This window comes from Castor canadensis, chromosome 7 (assembly GCF_047511655.1).
Source record: "Castor canadensis chromosome 7, mCasCan1.hap1v2, whole genome shotgun sequence".
In the NCBI taxonomy this organism is placed as follows: Eukaryota; Metazoa; Chordata; class Mammalia; order Rodentia; family Castoridae; genus Castor; species Castor canadensis.
This window is the reverse complement of record NC_133392.1, coordinates 150,525,610-150,549,190: the sequence shown is the minus strand read 5'-3', so window position 1 is coordinate 150,549,190 and position 23,581 is coordinate 150,525,610. Positions and strand designations below refer to the sequence as shown.

Below are 23,581 nucleotides of genomic sequence, written 5' to 3'. Positions count from 1 at the left end.
GGTGGTGAGACGTGGTGGGACTCTGGGTGGGCTTTGAAGGCAGAAGCAGCAAGGTTTAGGGATGGGTAGCACAAGCTAGGTCACAGGTGTGGAAGAGGTGAGTAGGATGGCTCCCAGGCTTCCCCAGGAGCAGCTGGCAGGATGGAGCTGCCTCAGGTAAGCTGGGAGGCTAAGGGGAGCAGGGCTGTAGTCGGAGTTGTGTGCAGGAGTTTGGGTGTGGATACCATGAGATTCAGGTGTTGGTGGAGCACGAATGGAGATGCCGTGCAGGCATGTGGCATCACTGTGCAGAGGACAGGAACATTCACGAAGGAGGCAAAGTGAACGAAGCTGCCCGTTGGAGCAGCTGCTCCTGTGGGAACCAGAGCCTGGGAGCATTCAGATTGAGATCTGGAAGGGACGTGGAGGAAAGGGAGGAGCAGAGAGAGAGAGTTGGGAAGGGAGCTGCTGGTATGTAGGGTAAGGTGGGGCCCAAGGTGTCCATTGAATCTGGTGTCACGGGGCCACTGGTGACAAGGAGTGGCGGTGGGTTGTGGGCAGACTGTTGCCTGCAGATGGCTTGAGTCTTGCTCAGGGGAGGATATCTGGAGACAGAGCTCAGCCACTTTTAAGGAGCCTATGTAAAGTGGAGTGGAGACATGAGGTGACATGGTCTGTGATGTCAGGGAGGTTTCCCTGTGTTTCTAAGAAGAACAGTAACCTGGCACATTTGTATTTGCTGGGGATGATCACACAGAGAAGGGCCCAGGGGTCTGCTCTGCTGCTGGCCTCAGCTTCTGCCCCAGAAGGATGTCTCTGTTCCACATCACACACTCTCTTCCCTTCCTCTGCTCCAAGTTTCATTCCCTTGTGGTGTCTGCACAGAAGCCAGGTGAGAGGCAGGGTGAGACTGCCCCATCGGGATGGGAACCAGTGAACACGCTGTGACAGGGTAGGCCCAGGGACCAGCATGGGAGGCACACAGGATTGCCCGTGTGGCCCTCCGAAATCCAGCTTGCAGAACTGTCTCCTGGACCAAACCCGACTTCTACTTTTCCGGAGGTGAATCCTCAGGATCCATGGCTGGGCAAGAGCCAGAGATCTCAGTGGGGGTGGGCACAGAAAGGAGAACACCCTGTAGCAGGGACACGTTGGGCACCCGGATGCCTCCTTTGTCTTCTTGCTCAGCTGGGCCCCCAGGGAGGGCCAGGTGTGGAGGAAGGGGTTGAACCGCAGGTTAGCTCCCACCTGAGCTCTTGCCAGGTGCCAGGTTAAGTTCATTACTGTATTCATTCCACACCCCGACCCTGGGCACCCCTCAGCAACTCCCACCCATGTGCCTTCTTTTTACCCACATAGCCAAGCAAGTCTGGGGCCTCCTGCAGTCAGGATTTGTGTGTGCGCTGCCCCAGAGTCAGAGTGCGACCACCCTGTCCAGGGTGCTGACTGTCAGAGGTCTGACGACCATCCTTGCCATATAGCCTGCACCTGGTGTCCACTGTCTGAGGACTGGAACTGGGGGTCCTCTTGGTTTTTTTTTTGTCACTGGCTCCAGCCCCAGCAGGCATAGGTGCTCAGGGAAAGGGTCACTGAGTGGCAGGAAGGGTGAATGGCAGGGGCTGTGCAGCGGGGCTCAGGGGAGCTTGACCCTCTGGGGGTTCTGGAGGGTGAACTGGAGTCAGAGAGACTCTCAGAACACCGTGGCCTGGTCTCACTGCTCCAGGCCGCACATGGGGCTCCTCTGTGCTCCCAGGGTTTTTGAAGCTAAAACAGCCTCTGTCTGACCTCCAGGCTTTAGTTCAGCCCCTTGGCTGCCCCGGGGGTGTGAAGAGGAGTGGGACAGACCTCACCTTGGGCCTGTGCCCCCTCCCACTCCAGCTCTGGCTACTGTCCCATGGTTTCCCACTCAGGTGCCCTTCCCTGACCCCCAGCTCTTTCCCTGGGCTGTCCTTCCCCACCTGTGGATCTGTGAGCTGTAGAGTTCTGTGACCATCATTCCCTTCTGATCCTTTCTGGGGACACTATGTAGGTCTCTCCACCCATCTCAGAACCCCCAGGCTTGGTTCTGGCAGGAACTTGTCCTCATGCTGGGATGGATGGCCCACAGCAGCGCTGGCGCTGGGTTTCCTAGGAGGTGACTTCCCTTTTAAGGTGAGGCTGAGCCTCAGGTGGAGTGATGGCTCCTCATCCATGTCCCATGCCACTGTCCCCTTTCTGGCCTCCAAGTGTGTACATTGGCCACCCAGGAGGTGGCTGGGGGTCTGAGGCTGCCAGAGAAGACAATTTGCGTGATGCCATGCAGATAGTGATAGGCTTTTCCTGTGCACCCCAGCTTTGAACTCTCTCCTGGATCCTGGGGACAAGGGGTTAATGTGTCTGGGCTGGGAGGAGGAGGGGTCTGGGATCAGTCTGATGGCCATCAGTCCACCTCACTCTCTGGGTCCAGGAGCTTCTTTCTGGTTGACTCTGTTTTCCCAGGCAACAGCCCCCAGGGTCCCCTCTGGCCAGGCTGCAGGGCTGCTCCTTCCCACAGAGGCCTCCTGAAGGAAGCTTCCCCTCACCCTTCCTAGGGATCACTGACCAGAGGTTGGCCTGGCGGTGGGCGTGTGTATGCCTATTCTGGGCTGGGGACAAGAGCCCTCATTGTCTTAGGGCTCCCTCCCCCTTCCCTGCTAAGGGGAAAGGAAGTTGGAGCCGCCCCCATCTTGGGAAGACCTCTGAGTGGCTTGGTGCCTGGGAGGAGCTGGGCCCTGCTGTCCCTTTGGACTATTTGCAGCTCTGCCACCTGCAGGAGAGTGCCAGGGGACTGCTCCTCTTCTCCACCCTGCCCCCACCCCCCAGCACTAGCCAAGGGTCCTCCCCCGCGGCCCCCTTCCCACCCCCCTGTGCCTCCATGCTTAACAGCTGTATGGCCTTGGGTATCCCCCCCCATCTCAGTCTCTCTGACCAGCCAGTGCCTCATCCAGGATGGGAATGGAAGCAGATGAAAACTGTTCTCCAGGGGCCTCCTGCATGGTGGTGCCCAGGGGACATGAGCTGCTGTGCTGTCACTTTGGATTCTGTGGTCCCAGGGTCCCTGGTCCTCTGCTGGAAGAAGACTGGCCTGGTTTAGCAACTGTAAAGTGGGTCGGTGCTGGCCCTTGTCAAGGAGTGGCAGGGACTCTGGGGCAGGGACGTTCATTAAGAACCCAAAGCATTGCCCAATGTCACTTGTTGACCTCTGCTCCTTCCCACGCACCACACCTCTGTGCACCTCTTGCTGTACCTCTGCTGTTTTCTTGGGCAAGGCCAAGGACCTCTCTCTAGAGCCCTGGGGGCCATCCCTACTGGGATGGCCTGGATGACCAGGTGGGCCTTGGTGCAAGGGACTCCCAGGAGAGAGCTGCTGGTGCTCCACTGTCCTGTGCACAGCAGCTGTGGCCTCTGTCCAGACCCCACTTCCTGTTCAACCTTACCTTTGCGTGTGTCCCTCTTTCCTCCCTCTGTACCCTGAGCTTCTGGATACGGCGGGGCCACCTGGGGGGGGGGTGATGTCCCACACTTGTCCCTCCATCCTCCTGTTCTCTCCTCTTCTGGACCAAAGACCACATCTGCAGCTCCCCAGGCCTCCCCAGTTCCTGATCAGTGCTCTTTGCTCTAGAGCAGGGGAGGGTTCCCAGGCTCTTCATTCAGCTTGACACCTGTTATTGAGAGTGAATGCTAGGCTTGAGACAAAACCAGCCCAATATATTTGAAAGGCTTGCAATAGGGGCCATGTCTCCAAAGTCATGTGTGTCACAGTATCCTCTGAACTCTTTGAAAATAATCTCTGGGCCCAGAAACAGCCACACCTTGAATCAGAACCTCAGGACTGGGTCTGGTACACAAGATTTATTTTTTATTTTTGGTGGTACTGGGGTTTGAACTCAAGACCTTACACTTGCTAGGTAAGCGCTCTACCACCTGAGCCACTCTGCCAGCCCTTTTTGCTTTACAGATTTTATGAATAGGGTTTCACATTTATACCAGGCTGACCTGGAACATGATCCTATTTATGCTTCCTGTGGAGCTGGGATGACAGGTGTGTGCCATGACATCCACAGTTTTTGTTGGTTGAGATGGGGTCACATGAAATTTTTGCCCAGAGTGGCCTTGAACCTTGATCCTTTCAGTCTCTACTTCCCAAGTAGCTGGGATTACAGGCATGAGCCACTGTGCCTTGTTGACATTTTTTAAAACTCCATATGAGGGACGGGAATTGCTGTGTGAAATGAGTCAAGGAAGGATTCACAGAGGAGAAGCTGGGCTCGGGCTTTTCAGGCTGAATTGGAGTTTGCTTGCTGGTTGGGAGAGAGTCCCATCTGAGGGAGCAAACAGCCTGAGCTCTTTCATATAATAGAGATGTGAAACAGGGCCACATGGTCCCGGGGTTGCTGAAGAATTCCAGGCCAGGTCAGGAGCTGCTGAGACTGAGGTCAGGAGAGGGGGCCAGCCTGAGAGGGCCTTGCTTAGGACCTGGGCTTCATTCTGAAGGTGATGAAGGAGGGCTCAAAGAGTTGACCGCTCATGGTTAGGTTGAGGAGCAGTCACTGTGGCCTCCAAGGTGGGGGACCCAGGCTGGCCAAGTGCATGTCTGACAAGAGCCAAAAGCCAGAGAGAGCTCTCAGAGGACACAGGCAGATGGAGGAGCTTTGGTCCTGACCAGCCCAAGTAACTGATCTCACCCCTCCTCCCCCAACTTTCCTGGCTTCCAAGAGACAGGCACAGGTGCTTCTGGGAGCCTAGGCCAGGGCCTCTTTCTTGTGTCCCCTGTGCAAGGGTGGGCAGCAGCCCCCTCCTATAGCTAGGCCTCACAGTTTGGTATGCCAGCAGCTGCTGCCTCCTGGTCTCTGAGACTGCCCCTGGCCTGCTGTACCCCACCCTCACCATCACCCCAGGGCCAGCCTTCCCTGTCCTCCAGTGTCTGGCTCCACTTGGGCAGCCTCCTGGAGGATATCTCAGGCCTTGTGCAGGTGGGAGAGGGATGAGATGCAGGGGGTGGAGGGCAACTAGAACTGGTGAGGCTCACAGGCTGGTGCAGGCAGGATGGGGTTGGGGCTTCTGGTGGGGCCTCTGGGTGCATGGACTCTGAACCCTGCAGGGACTAGGGGAAGTGGTAGGCACTTTGACTGAATTAGCAGAGCTGGGAAGACATCTGTAGGTGAGCTGGCAGCGAGGGTGGTGGGAGATGCCATTCCGGGTGCTCTTGGTGGGCTTGGCCACTGGGCTCCACCTGCCTGATGCCAGCAGCCTACAGCCTCACTCCTTTGTTTCTTGCTCTGTCTGAGTACTGCCCAACAAAGCAGCCTTCTCTGCACCACCTTACATGCTAGTACAAGAGAGAACCCCTCCAGGGTCTGTGTGCCTGTCCGGTCTTGGTGGCCATTTAAAAAAAGGTGACTCACCCCCCTGCCCCCTAAGAGAAGAAAAGCTATAGGCCTATCACCTGAGCTGTGCACTGTTGGCATCACAGTTCTGACAGTGGCCACTGTGTGTCACTCTGGGCACTGCAGAACTCATTTCCCCTGCCACTTAATCCTCATCTTTGGGCACAGGACACCTGTCATTGCTGCAAAGGCTGAGCTGGAATTTGAACTCAGGTCCTTCTGGTTGAAAATCCCCTCCTTTGAACCACAGCCTTCACTATCCTTGTCACTGCCTCACTCTGTGCCACACGCTGCGGCAAGCCCTTCCCCTCTGCCAGACTTGGTTTCCACAGCCATAGAGAGCAACACTGTCACCTTGGAGCCACTTTCTGGCTCCCATCTGCTGCCTCAAGACTTTGGTACCAGTTCTGTCTTTAAAAATGCATGTGGCAGGGCTGGGGGTGCAGCTCAGTAGAGCATTTGCTTGGCATGGTGAGGCCCTGGGGTCCATCCCCAGTGTTGGAAATAAATAGAGAACAAGTGTTTTTTTTTTTTCCTGTTCTTGCCATGCTGGGCAAACACTGTACCATGGAGCTACCCTCCCAGCTCTGGTGGCTATTTTCATTTTCCCTCTTCACAATGCTCACTGTAGAGGACTGGGAAATTCAGGAAGGGAAGGTGAGGAAAACCTTTTGCATCCTGTGGCCTCTGAGGTGGGGGACCCTGGGCAGCCATTACTACATGAGTACACCCCCTTTCCCCTGCATCTCTCATGGCCAGGATCCCAGTGCAGCTGGACCTCCGAGCCCTGTGGGCTGCTTTCGCCAGCCACTCAGTCTTGGTGGACCCTTCTTCACCAGCCCACTTGGGTCTCTTGCTGGAGACTGTGGTGGAGAAGGTCTGAGTGGCTCTCAGAGAGGCTCTGTTCCACCCCACAGTTCCTTGGGCTCACACACCTGCCATGAACTCTGCCAGACCGTGCATAGTTCAAAGAGGACTTGAACTATGAGGGCATGGTTGAGCGCCTCTCCTCCTCCTCCTGCTTAGTGTCCTCACACCCACCACCTGGTTCACCTTTGTGTGGCAGCCTGTGGGGCGGCTGGGCGGGTGCAGGCATGCCCACCTTCCAGAGGTGAAGCTTGAGGCTTTGGGAGGCCCCAAGGTCATCCAGAGGGGGCTGGTACAGCCCAGCTTGCAAATGGGTCCTGTCACCCTAGATCCTCACAGTGTCAAGTCCCAGGCTCCTGGGGCCCCTAAACTCCTGCGGGATGGAACTCTGATACAGGGTGCCATTTGCTGTTCCTTATTTTTGGTGACCATGTGAGGATGGGATTTTGGCACTGACCCAGCCCTCCTGGAGCCTTGTGACTGACCCCCGGTGTCCTGCAGGGTACTGTGGGGCCCTGTTTTACAGATGGGGTCACTGAAGTTCATCTCAGCTACCTGGCGAGGTGGGGCTTCCAACGTGGTTGTCACAGCCTGTGTCCTATGTGTCTTGTACAATGAGGAATGTCAATGACATTCAAAGGCCATTGTGTCCTAGGGACTCTTTCACGAGTTTTATGTGTGTTTTACTGTGCCCATGAGGGTCTGCGAAGGTGACCATGGCCACTCTGAGCCAGCCCTATTTTCTTGTGACATCCTCTGAGACTAGTGGCATATGTACAAAATGGTAGCTACAGGTCTCTGTGTGGTGGGACATGCTGGCCTGTGTCCTTGCTCTGGGGACTTCAGGGCCCCAGTTTAGCCTATAGCAGGTGCCTTTCAGAGTCCAGCCCCCAAGTCCAGGGAGGAAGGTGGTCAGAGGGTTGAGCTTAGGCACTGTCTGCATCCCTGGGGTTCATCCTTGTCGCCCCACCTCTCCCCATCCCTCTATGACCTGGGAAAATCCTTACCTCTGTGGCCTCTGTTTCCTCATCTGTAAAATGGGAAGGCCTGAGAATTTGACAGAAGAATGCAAATAAACCTTTAGGCTCCATAAATATCGGTGTCACTCTTCATATCCAGGGAAAGCCTTAGGCTTGAAGCTGAAAGTGGGAGTCAGCCTTGAAGGTTGATGGGTGGACTTAGGACTTGGGGTCTGGGAGGAAAGGGTCATGGATTTGGGCCCAGGCTGGAGAAGAGGCCCCGTCACATCACTGTTGAATTATGTATAAGGAACAGTTTGCCCACAAGGCCGGGCAGTGGACCTTCTGTAAAACGAGTGTATGTCTCTCTGCTCCTTCCCTCTCAGACCCTTTGGGGTCCCAGTGCCCTCAGAGGAAGGCTGAGCACCCATGGGGGTTGTACTCAAGCCCACAGGGAAGAGGCCCTGCAGGGACTGCTGTATGGCCACAGTTGGACCGTCCAGCTTGCAGAGGGGTTTGCAGGCACTTTTGCCTTCTCTGCTTTGGTTCTTTTTGAGACAGGATCTCGTATTGCTGACCTAGACATGATCCCCCTGCTTATGCTTCCTAACTAGCTGGATGACAGGGGCATGCACCGTGACTAGGCCTTTTATTGATTGACATGGGATCTCAAGAACTGTTTGCCCAGGCTGGCCTTGTACCATGATCTTCCTGATCTCTGCCTCCCAAGTAGCTAGAATTACAGGTATGAGCCACTGTGCCTGGACTTGAAGACACCATTTTTGTCCCAAGAGTTCTCATTGTGGCTCTAAAAGGCACAGCCACACCTGGTGGGGAGCAACCTGCAGCATCGATCCAAAGAAAAAGACATTTCTCTTGTGGACCTCTGTTTCTGGGACTGTGCCCTGCAGGGTGGCTGCCACCTGCTGGAGGCCCTGGGTGTGGCCAGTGCCCATTATGCCTTGTTTATGACACCAAAATACCAACACCTTCCTCTGTGTGTGTGGGTAGAGGTGACATACATTATAGTATATCCCCCCAAACAAACAGCACCGCTGTTCAGAAAGCAAGGAGGATCTCTACACTGTTCTAAATCACCACTGAGTCAGTTACTGATAGCAGGGGCTGTGTGTGCCTCCTTCTGTGTACATAGTGGTCCCCTTCATCCACACAGGGTATGTCCCAAGACCTCCAAGTGATGTCTGAGACCAGGGACAGTATGGAGCCCTAGGATTAAATTCATAAAGCAGGTACAGGAAAAGATTGACAATAACAAACCATAATAAAATAGAGCAGTTATAACGACATGCTATAATCAAATTCACACGAATGCCGCCTTTCCCCCCCTCTCAAAATACCTTACTGTTCTGCGCTCCCCCTTCTCATGGTGTGTGAGACAAATGGTGCCTCCATGGCGTGAAGTGCGCTGGATGGCGCAGGTGCTGTGAGTTAGTTCAGCTACAATAGGGGGGTGACGGCAGTTGGCTGGGGGCAACTGATACATGATGACTGAGGGGGGAGGGGACAACTGTATGCAGATATGTGAGATGGTAAATGCATGGGATAGTTCTGGAAGATTCTTAAGAAACCAGCAGCAGTAGTCACTGGTGGGGTGGAAGGGAGACTTTTGTGGTCATTCTTTGTATTGTTCGAATTTTGAGGGGCCTCAGAGCATAGTGACACCTTAATGAACACAGACTCTGGCCCATGACCGGGGCGCCCATCATGCCTCTTCCTAGCTGTGTGATCTAGGACAAGTCAGTTGCCCACTCTGGGCCTCATTTTTCTCACTGGGCATTTGGATTCATAGATATTAGTATTTGAGGCGCTGTAGGTGCTGTGTGAGTGTCTGGTGTTAACATTGCCCCTTGCATGCACTTGTAAGCCAGTTAAGAAAAATAAAGGCTTTAGGAATGAAAGGAAAACAGGCACACGGAAGCTGGTGGCAGGGACAGGTTGGACAGAGGGCGTGGAGGACCAGCTTCTCCCCCCAGGATGGATTCCCTCCCCAAGGGAGGTCTAGAAGGGCAGCCCCCAGCTCAGCCAGCAGGTGAGGTGGCAGGAGGGTGGAGAGGATGCTCCCCCTCCAGAGGTTTGGCAAGGTTGATCCATGGCCTGGGAAGCCACCGAGGCTGGGGCCTGCTGGGTGTATGAGCCCCACGGGAGGCCGGAGGCGCTTGGGGCATGGGAAGCTGCTCCGGCTCCGAGCATTTTGGATTCTGACCCTGTCCCGTGCCATTCACCTCTGTGGCCCTTTCTTTTCTACACCCATGTGCCAAGGCTGGTGGCCCTTTGCCAGCTGGCTAGCCCCATGGGGTAGGACAAGAGACAAAAACATGGTGGCCTTCCAGCTGTTCTGGTAGAAGCCAGAACTGTGGGACCGGGAGGAGGAAGTGTCCAGCCATGGAACACAGGGACCCAGGGACCCAGGTGTCATCTCCTGTCCTGGGGCCAGAGCTTCCCATAAGCCAGAGGGGATAAGGAGGGATACTCCTGGCTAGACCCAGGCTCCTGTACACCCCTCAGCACTGGGCGAAGGCAGGTCTGGCAGCAGTGGATTCTGGGAAGATGGGGGTTTTGCCATGCAGCTGCAGGTTTTTCTATGGGTTAATGATTGATGCTGGGTGGAGTCCAGACTTTTCTAGGGCTGCCCCGTGCCCCAGATCTCCTGGGAAGGGTGTGAGACCACACGGCCAGGCATGCAGCCTGTGGCCAGCATTTCAGCCTGGAACTCTGTCTAATTGGGTTTCTGGCCTTCTTTTCACAGGCAAGCAGCGGGGACGGCGCTGGTTGAGCTGGACCTTGTCTGATGGCTTCCTCCAGGCCTCCTCCACAGCCTGCCATAGGTACTGTACCCAGGCTCTCCCTGCTCTGCTGGCCCTCCTCACAGGAGCCTGGACTGACAGACTGAGCCACTGGCCTTGGGCAGGCAAAACTCTGCTGGCCCCTTGCCCTGTCCTGTTTCCACTCCTCATACCCACCAGGTTCCTTGTCACAAAATGGGAATAATTTCCTTCTCTCAGAGTAGCACCAGGCAAGGGTGAATTCTTTACCTTTAAGATGGCCTGGGTAGATGGACAGTTCAGGGCCTGGGATTAAGCTTATAAGTTGAGGGTGGGGAACTGAGGTTGAGAGGAAAAAGTTGGGCTATACGGTTGGGCTATTGAGCAGTCCCAGGATGGCCAGATTTAGGCAAAACAAGCAAACAAACAAACAAACAAAAAAACCCTAAAAAACCGCACAGTTGTACTAACAAAATGATTCGTTGTTTATCTGAAATTCCATCCAGCATCCTGTATCTTATTTGGAACCTTAGCAGTGGGGCCTCAGACCCCCTAGGTAATATCCAGGCCCTGCCCTGGAGAAACTGAATCCAAGGCTGTTCCACTCACTGGACCCCAGATTCCTCTTCTTGGCCCTGTTGAGTAGGCAGGACAGCAGAGCAGTCACCAGCCAGGACTTTGTCACTGCCCAGTCTGAGTTTGGATCCCCAACCTGCCACTCACCCTGAACTTGGTTACGTGATTCAACGTTTCAATGGCTCACTGTCATCACCAATGATGTGGGGAGATGATGACACCCTTCCCCATTTTGTTTCCAGGTTTAAACGTGTGTAAGGTGTGTGGCAATCAATGGCTGCATGAACAGGAGGGAGTGTGTCACCGCAGGGTGTGGACAGGACAGCCTGTCTGTGCTCTGAGCCCCGGGTAGAGACAGATGATGTCTCTTCCTCCTGGAATGCTCCCCTCTGGAGTGTGGGGGTCCACTTGGTGGACTGTCTTCACTGTGGTGAGTGGTGGCTTCTTAGGGTCCCTGCCTCCTAGATTCATTTGAGTGGGTGCTCCTGAGCGCTGGGCATGTCCAGGACTTCAAAGACATGAGTGACCAGCTCTTGTTGTACCACCTGTCCAGATGGCTGGGAAGGGCTCAGTTCCCAATTACCTTGGGCTGGCCACCTGATCTTTCCTTCTGATAAGGAGCAGTGTCTGACTGCCTGGCAGGAGGGCAGCCAGCTGGTGGGGGTGAGTCTGGGGACAAGTGTACCTCCTGTCATGTCATGCCCTGGGTCCTGGCATGGCCCTTCTCTTTCTCCTGATGCCAGGGGCACCTACCCCCTTTTTCCTTCCCTCCAACATGGGATGTGAGATAAAGTAATGGCCGTGTTGGGGAGTGGCTCAAGTGGTAGGGCGCCTGCCTACCGAGCATGAGGCCCTGAGTTCAAACCCCAGTGCTGCCAAAAAGTAAAAAGAAAAAAGAAACAGAAAACTGTAACTTTATGATGGAATCACTTCTGTTCTCAGTAAATACCTCATGGCCATTTTTTACTCCAGCTCTGTCTAATGTTGCTGGCTCGTGTCACCTGGTCAGGCCCAGCCCTTTGCTCTTCCTGAGTCTGTGAGACCTTTCCGTTGCCCCTCTCAGGTTTCTGAGGAGAGGGCTCCAGACCCCTTCCCCTTGCTCTTGTCTTCAGCCTCCAGGCTCTTGTTGTTGGTCCCAGCCTGGACTTCTCTTTCTCATCTGAGCAGGTCAGACTTTGTCTTTTCTTCTTTGGAACTCTGTGAGGCCAGCCCCTGTCCAGAGTCTCTCCCAAAGCCCAGTGGGTATGACCAACCCCTCACTCAGCACAGTTGCCTTTGGGTTGCATGGTTTGGTTTTCTCCATCTGAGCCATGTCTTACTATCCCTCTGCCTCTAGCCCAGGATGGATGGATGGATGCATGGGTGACATGGACAGCTTAGCTGAAGCTGTCAGTACTCTCATGGGGGAGGTACAGAAGTGACCTGAGCCCCTGACACTGCCTGGGGAGGCAGGGTGCCTGGGGCTGGCCAGGCTGAGCTGCTGCTGCTAATAATAATAATAGCCATGACAGGAGTCATGAGTGATGGTGTAATGACAGTGACAATAGTAATCAGGGTGTCATCATCATAAGAATAACTAACAGTGAGTGAGCACATACTGGTTCCAGGTGATTCTGGGTGCTCACCTGTCCTTCCTCCTCACAGCCACTGCTGTCACCATTGTCACCACTGGCCAGCAGCTGGGTGAGGCTGGGAGGGGTCACATACCTTACATGGTACAGCTAGCGCCTGGGGCAGCTGGGGTCTGAGTAGAGCCCAGGTGGCTTGGCTCTGAAACCTCAGGCACTATAGTGGTACCGGCCATGTGTGTAGGGAAGCCACCCTCACCCCACCTAGCAGAGTCATGGGGGCCAGGACCGAGGGCATGGGAAGGCAAAGCTAGCCCTGTAAGGCAGGAAGGGCCTGTGTCTTATAATCCAGAACAGTAGAGATCAGGCCAGCCCAGGCAAAAAGTTAGTGAGATCTCATCTCAACCCAACAAGCAGTGTGTGCTGGTGGTGCCTGTCATCCCAGCTGTGCGGGAGCGAGGCTGTAGGTAGAAGGATCACAGTCTCAGGCTGGCTGGCCCTGGGTAAAAATAAGAGAGAGTTTCCAAAAAAATACCAAAAGCAGAAAGGGCTTGGGGGTGTGTCTCAGGTAGGTAGAGTGCCTGCCTAGCAAGCACAAGGTCTTGAGTTCAAACCCCAGTACCACCACGAAAAACAAACCCACAAAAACCCCCAACTTTAAACATAATCCATAGTCATGAGAACAGGAGTGCTCACTGCAGGCCTACTATGTGCTGGGCGCCTACTAGATGCTGAGGTACAGCAGTGAACAGAGCAGGTGGGAACACCTTGGGCGCTCACGAGGGGAGAGGCAGACAGTAGAGTGAGGCGACAGCACGTTGTGTGCTGAGAAGGCAGGGTCCACAGCAAGGTGCAGGGTCTCTGCGGCAGCCTCGCTCACGTGACTCATAGTAAAGAGCTGAGGCAGTGGGAGTAGAAGAAGATACGTGGAGAAAGAACATTCTAGACCTTGGGACAGCGGGTGCAAAGGTCCTGAGGAAGGAGCACGTCTGTCATGATTGTGTGCAGCCAGGAGGTGAGTGTGGTTGGAGTGGAGGGAAAAGGGGAGAGCAGAAGTTCCTTCACACACACACAGAACATGTAACTGACATGGTGTGAACGAGTGTGATTTTATTAATACCATAAGATTAAAAAATATTCTGAAATGGCTGGGTGCCAGTTGTTCACACCTGTAGTCCTAGCTACTTGGGAGACTAAGATCGGGAGGATCATGATTTGAGGCCAGCCCAGGCTAATAATTAGCAAGACCCTATCTTCACAATAACCAGAGAAAAATGGACTGGAGGCAAGCATAAAGCCCTGAGTTCAAGCCCCAGTCTCACCAAAAACTGAAATAATTAATAACAAGTATATTTTATTTGGTACTACAATACCAAGTATGATTTTATGAATATCATTATGTGAAAACTTTAAATATCTAAAGTGAGTGATCTTTATTCCTTCCTCCCTTCCTTCCTCCTTCCTCCTTTCCTTCCCTCCCTCCTTCCCTCCTTCTCTCCCTTCCTCTCTCCCTCTCTCTCTCTCTCCTTCCCTTCATTTTTGAGAAAGGGTCTCATTGTGTAGACCAGGCTGAACTTAACTGTGAATCCTCCTACCTCACTCTCTGTAGTGCTGGAATTCCACACCTGACCTGAAGCAAGTAATTCAAACACAGACCCCGAGGCTGATGGGGTGCCTAATTGATTTTCTGAGCCCCCAGTGGGTTTGTAATTTGAAAACCGTGCATCCAGCTTCCCTCTTCACTCCTGTATTTCCTTTGTTAATTTGTCTCCATGGGGCAGAGTGTCCTGTGGTTGCTCATGCCACTTCCAGGAGGTGGCAGGGTTCAGTGGAGAGAGTCTGGAGTGAGACTTAGCAGGGCTCCCATGGGCCTGGTGACCTGCCACAGGATGGCGGGTGCCTGGCTTCGCTTCTGCAGAGGCAGCTGGAGGTGCCGTGATTTGCTACATGGGGCCCACGTTGACCTCCCCATGAGTGTGTTTCTCTACACCCGGGGAAGGAATGTAGACTAGTAGCTGCCAGGAATTGGGAGTAGCTCCCCACCTCAGTGGCCTCCATCCAGCTGTAGTGCCTGAGAGGAAATTGGGGACCCCCTGCAGTGCACTGAGGGTCCCTTGTCTTGCACTTGGTACCTGAGATGCCCTGCTCTGGGCACCTCTCAGCCACTGTGGGAGGAGTCAAATCTTCCTGGTGGGAAAGACTGTTGGAATTGGATATGGCTACCTGTCTACCTGCTAGCCTTTTTTTTTTTTGGCGGTACTAGGGTTTGAACTCAGGGCTTTGGACTTGCTAGGCAGGTGCTTTACTGCTTGAGCCATGCCTCCAGCCCTTTTTACTCTGGTTATTTTGGAGATGGGGTCTCACTTTTTGCCCAGGCTGGCCTGGACTGTGATCCTCCTATTTGGGATGGCGGCATGTACCACCACCACACCTGTTTTTTTTCTTTTTTTTTTTTCCACTGAGATGAGGTCTTGCAGGCTTTTTTGCTCAGGCTGGAACTGCAATCTTCCCTATCTCAACCTCCCTTGAAGCTTGGGATGACAGTTGTATGCCACTGTGGCCGGCTGTTGATGGAGGTGGAGTTTCATGAACTTTTTGTCTGGACTGGCCTCGAGCCGCAGTCCTCCATCCATCCTTCTTTCTGTACTGTCCTCCCATCCACTCATTCACTCACAGCGGCATGGACTGACAGGACAGGTTGTGTCCTTGGGGGCCTCACAGGGAGGGAGCAGCCATCACAGCAGGTATAAAGGCCTTAACCTTTACAAGATTTACATGATCAGTGCAGGGCTGGGCAACACCTGTCTCAGAGGCTCTCAGCTAGTGGTGATTATGCCTCTCAGGGGGGACATATGGCAATGCTGGAGACATTTCTGCTTGTCACTGGAGGCTGCAACTAGCCTGTGGTGGGCAGAAGTCAGGGATGTCGCTGAACATGGGAGTGCATAGGACCACCCCGTGGTAAGTTGGCCTGCCTGCAGTGCTGGCAGTGCTGAGGCTGAGACCCAACCCACAGCTCAGCTGATGTCACTGCAGCTTTTCGTCCACACTGCAGAGGAGAAAACCAAGGTGCAGAGAGGTAGAGTGACTTGCTCAGAGCCACACAGCCAGCAGGGGCTAGAGCTCCCACTCTGAGCCCTGTTGCTGTGCCCCGAGAGAGCTGCTCTGTAGGACAGAGAATTCATCCCTTCACTGTTTAACGGATGCTGTGGAGCCCCAACCTGGGGCCAGGCCAGGACTTGACAGTAAAGGGACAGGTAGGTGGGACGTCTGGTCGGCTCTTAGGGAGTAGAGATCGGGGTGTATGTGCGTTTGTGTGTGTTACACATTTGTACAGGATAAACAGAGAAGGCAAGGGGCAGGACAGGAGGGGAGGCGCTTGGTTTATGTGCTTAGGATGGGATTCTGCTTGAGTTGGCTGTGAAGGATGAGGAGGACAACAGAGGACGCACCAGGCAGAGGATCCCCAGCATGGGAGCAGAAGGGAGCAAGGCCCTGTGGATACCTCTGTGCTGGGAGCTCAGGTTCCCGCCCCTGCTCCAGCCAGTCCTACTCTGGTACCTGGTACCTGCATCCCAGTCCCAGGCATTCCCAGACAGCTGTGTTTCCTGCCACCACATGTACCAAATAATATCCTGAGTGCAGGACGTGCCTGTCTGCTCATTTGCACCTACACAAAGCACACCAACACATAAACCCACAAGTGCATGCATTGGTGAATTTAAAAGGGGTTCTTGCTCACAATACCAGGAAATGAAAAATAAGAAGAAAGGTTCAAATACTCTGCTTGCCCTGGGAGCTTGGTTCCTTCCCACTCTTCACTGCCGCCTGCCCAGAGATCTAAGCCAGTCCCCTGGACACCTTAGGAGCACAGTGGAGCCATCTGACCTGAGTAGAGTCCTGAGAAGTGCTCCTGTTCCCTTGCTCAGACCTGCGGGCTCACGGCCTCCAGCCCATGTCCACCAACCAGCTCCCCAGTCCCATACCCACCAACTGGCCACCCTGTCCTGTGCCCATTACCCAGCCGCCCTGTCCCGTGCCCACACTTCTGAGATGAGCATCACTCACTCCTCCTCCCCTCCAGGAGATTTGCAGGGTCCTGGAGTCCCAGGCCCTTCCTCTGAGGCAGAGGATTCTGGAGAAGCCTTTGAGTTCGATGAGAGCGATGATGAAGAGGACACCAGCCTTGCTCCTGAGAGGGATGCAGACCCCCTGCTGATCCACTTTGACTCCATCCCCAGAGCAGGTAAGGGGTGTCCAGGAATCTCGGCCTAAGGGGTCTGGTGGAAGCCCAGGGTCTCGGGGATGGATGCCTAGTGGCCCTCTACTGTCCCCAGGAAGCAGGACGGGGCTGTTGGGAAGAGGCTGCATTCCGTGCTTCCCTTGGGAGTGGGGACTCCTAGCACTCCTACAACATCTGGCACGCTGGAAATGGAAGAGTGAGGTCGGCCTTTGCGTGGAGACGGTTGTGGTTCAGAGCTTGTGTCTCTGCAGCCACTGCCACAGAGAACCCACCTAGCCAGGGAAGCAGCCTCTCCAGGCCCCCTCTGTCATCTTGGGGAGCCGGCGCACCCAGAGGCTGGGAAGGGCCTTGTTGAGGCTGCCTGTAAATGGCAGTTGCTGGCTCTTAGATTCTGTCATGTGGGAGAGACTCTGGGGACTGGACCAGCTGGAACTTCCTGTAGGCTCTGGGACAGAGGCTCCTCGAGGAACCGAGGAGCCTGTGGGGGGAGCCCCACAAGCAGACTGGGCTGGTGCTTGTTCTGGTTGGGGTTGGGATGTGAGCCCTGGAGTCTGGGTGGTGCAGGCTGGACAGGTAGGGGAGCTTAGTCACCGAGCAGAGGCTGGGGAAGGGGCAGGAGCCAAGCCCAGCAGGCATCCTGGCCCCCTGCCTGACAAGCTCTCCCTTTGTCTTTCTCCACAGACCCAGACCTGGACACGGCCACCACACTGCCCCAGATAGAGTAAGTGACCAGTCTCCTTGGCTTTGCTGGTTGGAAAAAGAGGAGACTGAGCAGGGGTGTGGGATGGGGCAGAGCTGTGGAGGCGTCTGCAGGCCTTTGGCTAGGGAGGACAGCGTTTTGTCAAGACCCTTTGCTCTGGGCAAGGTCAGTCTGTGAAACTCATGGCCTCTTGCTGTTTTCTGCCCAGGAGCCTGTGGTATAGCCTGGGCCCAACCCTGTCACTCCCCCTTGCTAGCTGTGTGGCTTTGGAGGAGTCACAGGCTACTAGTGTCCATCTGTCCCTGAATAAGATGGACATTATGAGAGGCTGGGTCCTGGGGGCTGCCATGGGGGCTAAATGACAGCCTGGTCAGGTGATGGTTTCTTTGTTGCTATTTGCTTTGCCAATGCTACAGTTCCTGTGAGGGTTTTGGGGGACTCTACCCTTCTGTTCCAGGGAGCCTGTCGGGGGCAGGGCAACCTAATGGCCAGGAGCTGGATGCTGGGGTCTTTATCTTCACCTGGCTCCAGAGCTAATCGTGGGTGTTGTGTGAATTAAAGACCTTCTGGATCCTGGCTTTCTCATCTGTAAAATGGGCCACTGGTTCCTCCCCCTGAGTGTACCCAGCCTCCTGTCAGCACTTACTCAGGGCAGGGACTTTGAATCACAGCCCCTCCACGCTTGGCAGCAGATCTGCTTTGGGGGGCCTAGTTGATGTCCAGGACATTGGGGGCTCTGTATTTAAATCCTGGCTCTCCCGGTTGGGGAGGGGTGTGTGGAGTAAGCTGGCAAGCTAATTCCCAGGCAGGTCTCCGAGATGCAGTGTGCAAGGAGTCCCTGCTGGGAGGGAGGCTTTGTTTGTCTGGAGTGGGTGGACCTGGGAGGGTTTCTGCCGGGCCTATGTTGGGTAATTGGGTTCAGCATGCAGGGCCAGCAGGGCAGTGTCTCCTCCCTGACTAGGAACTGGACTGAATCAGCAGCTGTTTGCCTGCCCCTGGCCAGGGAGGGATTATAGCTCTCCAGAGTGTACCAGGACCAAGGCTGCAGAGAAACTGAGTCTGGTGGAGTGCCAACACACAGTGGTATGGAGGAGGGTGCCCACAGTCCTGAGACACTCATGAAAGGGGCTGCATGAGGACGTCTGGCTGAGCGTGTGAGCGTGTGTGAATGTCCAGGCAGAGATGAGGGGCAGGAGAGCTGTGGGCCATGAGAAAGGACACCCTTCCCTGGGGCTGTTCTCTCCAGTGTCCTCCTAGGGACCCAGGCTCTCTAGAACTCCAGGCCAGGAACATGGCAGCTGCATCCTTTCCACCTGCCCTCTGTCTGTGCCTGTGGCCTGGTGGTCTTGCTGTCGTGGGGACCTGGCTACTGAGCTGAGCCTCAACAACTGTGCAGCCAGATGAGGCTGCATCAGGCCAGCAGTGGTACCCAGTGACCAAGTGACCCAGTGGCCCCTGGAGCTGGTGGCTGTTTTTCTTCCTCTCTCAAGTGGGGATGGTTAGGATTGCTCAAAGTGGGCCAGTATGTTGTGGGTGGGTGTGTTTAGGCAGGGACGGGGTGACCCCCACCTTTTCAACATCTGCCTGCCTCTCCGCAGCACAGCTGCTGTCTCGCTGGCCTTGAGCTGCCTGGGTTCCCTTGATCGCCATCTCCCAGAGGCCCCGGGCCCTGCTCCATAGCTTGGCCTCTCATTGGCTGTGTGCTTTGGGCTCTCTGGGAACCTCTCTGATCCAGTTTCCCCATCTGCTAGGTGGAAAAGTAACAGCTACCTGAAAGCATTGTGAGGTGTGAACAAGGCTAGATGGGAAGCTGCAGCCTCTCCTAACTGTGCCTACAACAAGGTCTTCTGCCTGGGTGGGTCCCCATGCACTTGTGAGGTGTGTGAGGGTAGGGGGGCAATGTCTGTGTGTGCAGCTTGTGGAGCTGGGTCTCCCTGACCACAGCCATGAGTAAATGTTAGTTTTGAGTGCCCTGCCTGTGGCAGGAGAGCTTTTACTGTCACTTAGGGGACCCTATTAATGGGGCATGCTCCCTATGCAGAGCACTGATCAGTTCTGGACCTAAGAAAGCCCCTTAGTTTTGCACATGGGAGGTTGCAAGGCAATGTCACGCAGTGAGATACTGGTGCTGGGACTCCCTGTCCAGTGCTCTCTGTGCGCTGCGGCTTCGTTTCCTCCTCTGGGTCTCCCTTGATGGGAGCTGCAACTGCTTCTCTGGGTGGTGATTTTCCATCCCAGAGCCCTCTGGGAGGAGAATCAATCCAGGTCACTTTCCTGCTCCCCAAGAGGAAAGGAAACAAAATCTTGATTTTCTTTTCTTTTCAAAAATACTTCCCTGGTGGTGGTCACTAAGCAAACAGCTTTTTTTTTTTTTTTTTAAACAACAACAAAAAATCCCACATATCTGAGTGGAGGACATTCCAGCTTTCCTTACTGCCTTTCTTCCTGGACCCTGCTGGGAGGTTTGGGCATGGCCGTGGCCTTGCCTGGCTGCCGACCTGGCCTCCAGCTTCTGGTGAAGTGTGAGAAAGCTGCTGAGATCCACAGAGCTTTAGTCTCAAAATGACTGTTAGTGAGACTTTTTGTCCCTGTGATATAAACAACTTGAAGGCAGGAAGATTTATTTTGGCTTGTGGTTTCAGTCCAGGGTTGGCTGGATCCATTGCTGGGGCCCCAGGCCGCGCAGGTCATCATGGTGACAGGAGCCATGGCGGATGGTGCATACCTCATGGCAACTGGGAAGCAGAGGCAGAAAATGTCGTTAGGGACAAGATACATCTTTCCCAGGCACACCTCCAGTGACCTCCTTCCTCCATGCAGGCCCCACCCCCTACTTTCCACCCCCTCCCAATGATGCCATTGTGTTATAAATCCATCAGGGGATCCATTGCCTAGGTCAGAGCCCTCAGGAGCCAACCACTCTCCCAAAGCCCATCAGCTGGCAACCAAATTCCCTCCCCTGCCACATACATGAGCTTGTGGAAGTCATCTCAGATTCAAACTGTGACTGTGACCTTGACCCCTTCTGGTCACTTGATCCTTAGCTGGGGAGACAGGGCCCAGCTGGTGAGCTGAGCCACAGGGCAGGGATCTAGCCAGGCAGGAGTGTGGCTGACAGAGTGTGGGCTGGAGTGGAGGTGCTTCTGGGGCCACAGTGGAGCTGGCTTCAGGCCTTGGCTCTGCTACTCACTAACAAGTTGCTTGCTGTCCTGAGCTGGCCTCCCTTCCTCAGTCCCTCCCTCCCTTTTTTCAGTACGGGGTTTGAACTAAGGCCTTTGCTTGCTAGGCATGTGCTCTACCACTTGAGCCGTGCCCTGTCCTTTTGCTTTTTAGTTTGTTTTTGAGACATGGTCTTGATAACTTTGCCTGGGCCAGCCTCAAACCAAGATCTTCCTACCCCTGCCTCCCAAGTAGCTGGGATTACAGATGTGTATCACCATACCCACCTCTCACTTTCTTAATCAGTAGAATGGGGATAGTAAACTGCTCTAGCAGGGCTGTGTGAGGTGTAAGTGCACACAGACACAGTGCTTACTAAACTCGCCACGCCAGGTGCTGCAGCTGTGTTCTCTGCTGTGATTGGGCTCCATGTGGTGCTCACTCTAGCTATGGGACCTGGCCGGCCTCCGTGCCTCTCTGAGACTATGTCCCCTGTTTTCTCAGTGCCTGGCAGGTGGTTATAGGGACACTCTGGCTGATGGGCAGTCCAGATGACTAGTGTGCCGTTGAAGGAATAGGAGGTGGTCACCTCTGCTTGGAGGCCTGTGGGCCTCCCTGGGCTTGTCCGGGTTGCCACGGGTTGGCAACCAGGCTGCCTGTGGTACACAGGGCAGCTTGTGTTCCTGGGTGTATATGGTGGTGGAGGCCCATGGGTGATTGTAAGGTGGGCCGCCCTGCTCAACAGCCCAGGGAAGCTTGTCTGTCCTGCTGCTGGGAAAAGCACGCTTTGAAATGCTCTGCTGACTGGTGGTGTGTTCTCTTTCCTGAGTGGGACATATCTGTTAGTGGATAATAACCACGCTGTCATCAGGTTCTGATGGTCACGTTTACCGTGTACCAAGCATGGAGCTGAACTCCCAGGTGCAGGTATTCTCACATCTCTGGGAAGCAGATCCCGTCATTCCCCATGGAAGGAAGGTGGTGTGACCAAGGTGACATTATGTGGAACACAGAACCAAGGCCACTCTGAGCAGGAAGCCAGGCACTCACCAGTGAGAACCCTGTCTCCAGGAGCTCAGGCTGGTTCACTATAGGAGGGTGGCCTGCTCCACGTGTGTGGTCTGGTGGTGTTCGTTAGGGCGGGAATTTTGTCTGCTAAGAGATGAGCCCTGAGCTCTGGCGAGAGCCGTTTCCAAGCTGCTGTGGAGTGTTCTGTAGGCCCCACTGGGGGCTGTGACTCTGAGTGAGGCCCTTTCCCTGGAAATGGAAGCAGAGAAGGTCTTCTGAGGAAGAGGGAGTGGGTGTGTCACTCCATCTGTGTGACAGGGACATTGTTTTTTTTTTTGTGGTAATTCTGGGTTTTGAACTCAGGGCCATTTAAGCCATGCCTTCAGCCCCTTTGCTTTGGTTTATTTTTCAGGTAGGGTCTCACACTTTTTTCCAGGGGCTGGCCTTGGACTGCAATCCTCCTACCTGTGCCTCCTGTATAGCTGGGATCACAGGTGTGCACTACTGTACCTGGCAAGACAGGAACTTTTTTTTTTTCATTTTTTTGTTATTGTTTTTCTAGTTGAACATTTTATGGGGATATTTTGTTTGCTGTATCCTCATGACTCAGCATAGTCCTAGGCACAGGCGAAAGCTAAAGACATCCTTGTTGAATGAATGATAGATGGCAGGACCAAGGAGATCTGAAAGGTGACTTTCAGTGTCTCCATGGAAATGAGAAAATAAATAGTGCAGCAATAGAATTTCTGAGGCTGGATTCTGACTCTGGCAGTTGTCGAGGGCCAGGCCAGGGGCCAGTGGGAAGGGGAAAGGAGACTCAGAGTGGTTGAGTGACCTGGGGCCACACAGCTGGTCACCAACACCCTGATGCTGATGACATCAGCTGTATTTGCTGAGCCCTGTTGTCACGTGTGCTGTGGGCACATTACCTCATTACTCACAGCTCGGGAGCACCACTGATTATACCCATTTTGTAGGTGAACAACTGAGGCTTAAGGAATTAAAGTAAATTACCCAGGATTTTACCCAGCTAGTAATTGGCAGGGCTGGGATTAGATTCCTGTGCCCCCAAAGCCATCCAGTGAAGGCTGTGGGGTTTGCCTGCCGCAGACTATGAAGCCTGTGAACTCATGGCCTTCCTCCACCCTGAGCGCCACTCTGAGCTGAGGGAATAATGGCTGGAGAAGTGGCCCTGAGGGGTGACTGGAAAACAGGAGCTCACCGATCACTGGCTTCCTGTGTTTCTCCTGGACCCTGGCCGGCACCTCTACCTTCTGTGTGCAGAGCCAGTGGACTGTGGCCCTCTCTGGAGTTGTTTGCTTTTCCTGCCTGGTTTTGCCTCTGCCCCAAAGGCCCGCCATGGCTTCTGCCTTTCCTAGTGGTTCAGGGTTTTGGCTCCTGGCCCAGCCATGGGGACTCTAATTGGTACCCTGGAGATACCTGTCCTCCCTTTCCTGGGCTCACCTGGACCATTTGTGTGGTGCTTCCCAGTGGTTGGAGTGTCACCTGGGCCTGCAGCCTGAGAGAGGAATGGACTAGAGGCTTCCTGGGTGGACCAGGGAGCCAACTTCTCTGGATACCCCAAGAGTTGAAGGTTAGGCGGGAAGGAGGAGAGGAACTGAGGCTGGGTTCAGGAGTGGCATCTGCACAGAATGGAAATGAGGCACTGGTGGCCTGGCTGTGGCCTGTGGCTTGTGAGGCTGCTGGGCATGGGAGCATGGGGCAGGGCAGGGACAAGGGTGCAGGACAGCAAGGTGGGAGAATCCTCCCAGTTGCTGAGGAAGCACTCAGGCTTTCCAGACCGTTGCAGAACTCCTGGGCTGCTTTGGACACCCCACGTCTCCTAAATCCAGAGTGTCTGAGCCTCCTGGTTCTGTCCTACAGGATCCGTGTGGGAACTGAGGCCTGGCAGATACCCACTTCCCCATGGAGTCCCATGTGGGAGGGTTTTGGGTCCAGGTCCCCCTTTCCATTAATGGCCTCTCTCTGGTCCCTCCACAGTCCCTAAACTGGAACAGCTGCATTTTTCTGTCCTCCTTTTCCATCCCTGGTTACAAGACTTCTCAGTTTCCATGTAAGAGCCAGGACCTTTGGATCCCAGGCCCTTTGAGAGCCATGCGGCTTCTTCCCTGAAAGGACGTGCACAGTGACCGGTAACTTAATGCCCTGGCAGAATCTCAGGAGGCATCCCTGGGCCCTAGAGCCATCTAGGGAGGGTGAGGCACTGATGGCTTACACGTGCTCTGACCGTCCCATTCTCTTGCACACATCTTGTTCTGATTCTCACCACTCAGGCAGTCAGAATGATGGCTCCCCTGAAGGTGGCCATATCCA

The 23,581-nt window shown here is 54.5% G+C and overlaps 1 protein-coding gene across 7 annotated transcripts in view; it reads left to right on the top strand.

Annotated features, from left to right (window-relative positions):
* The window catches only part of Arhgef10l (Rho guanine nucleotide exchange factor 10 like), a 142,358-nt gene that overhangs the window by 35,339 nt on the left and 83,438 nt on the right, over nucleotides 1–23,581 (top strand). For all 7 annotated transcript variants that reach the window (XM_074081199.1, XM_074081203.1, XM_074081204.1 and 4 more), the window contains exons 2-4: nucleotides 9,978–10,056; nucleotides 16,222–16,383; nucleotides 17,062–17,101. In XM_074081199.1, the coding sequence (XP_073937300.1) occupies nucleotides 10,020–10,056; nucleotides 16,222–16,383; nucleotides 17,062–17,101 (239 nt within the window). In that variant the 5' untranslated portion in view covers nucleotides 9,978–10,019. The remainder of the gene's footprint in view (nucleotides 1–9,977; nucleotides 10,057–16,221; nucleotides 16,384–17,061; nucleotides 17,102–23,581) is intronic.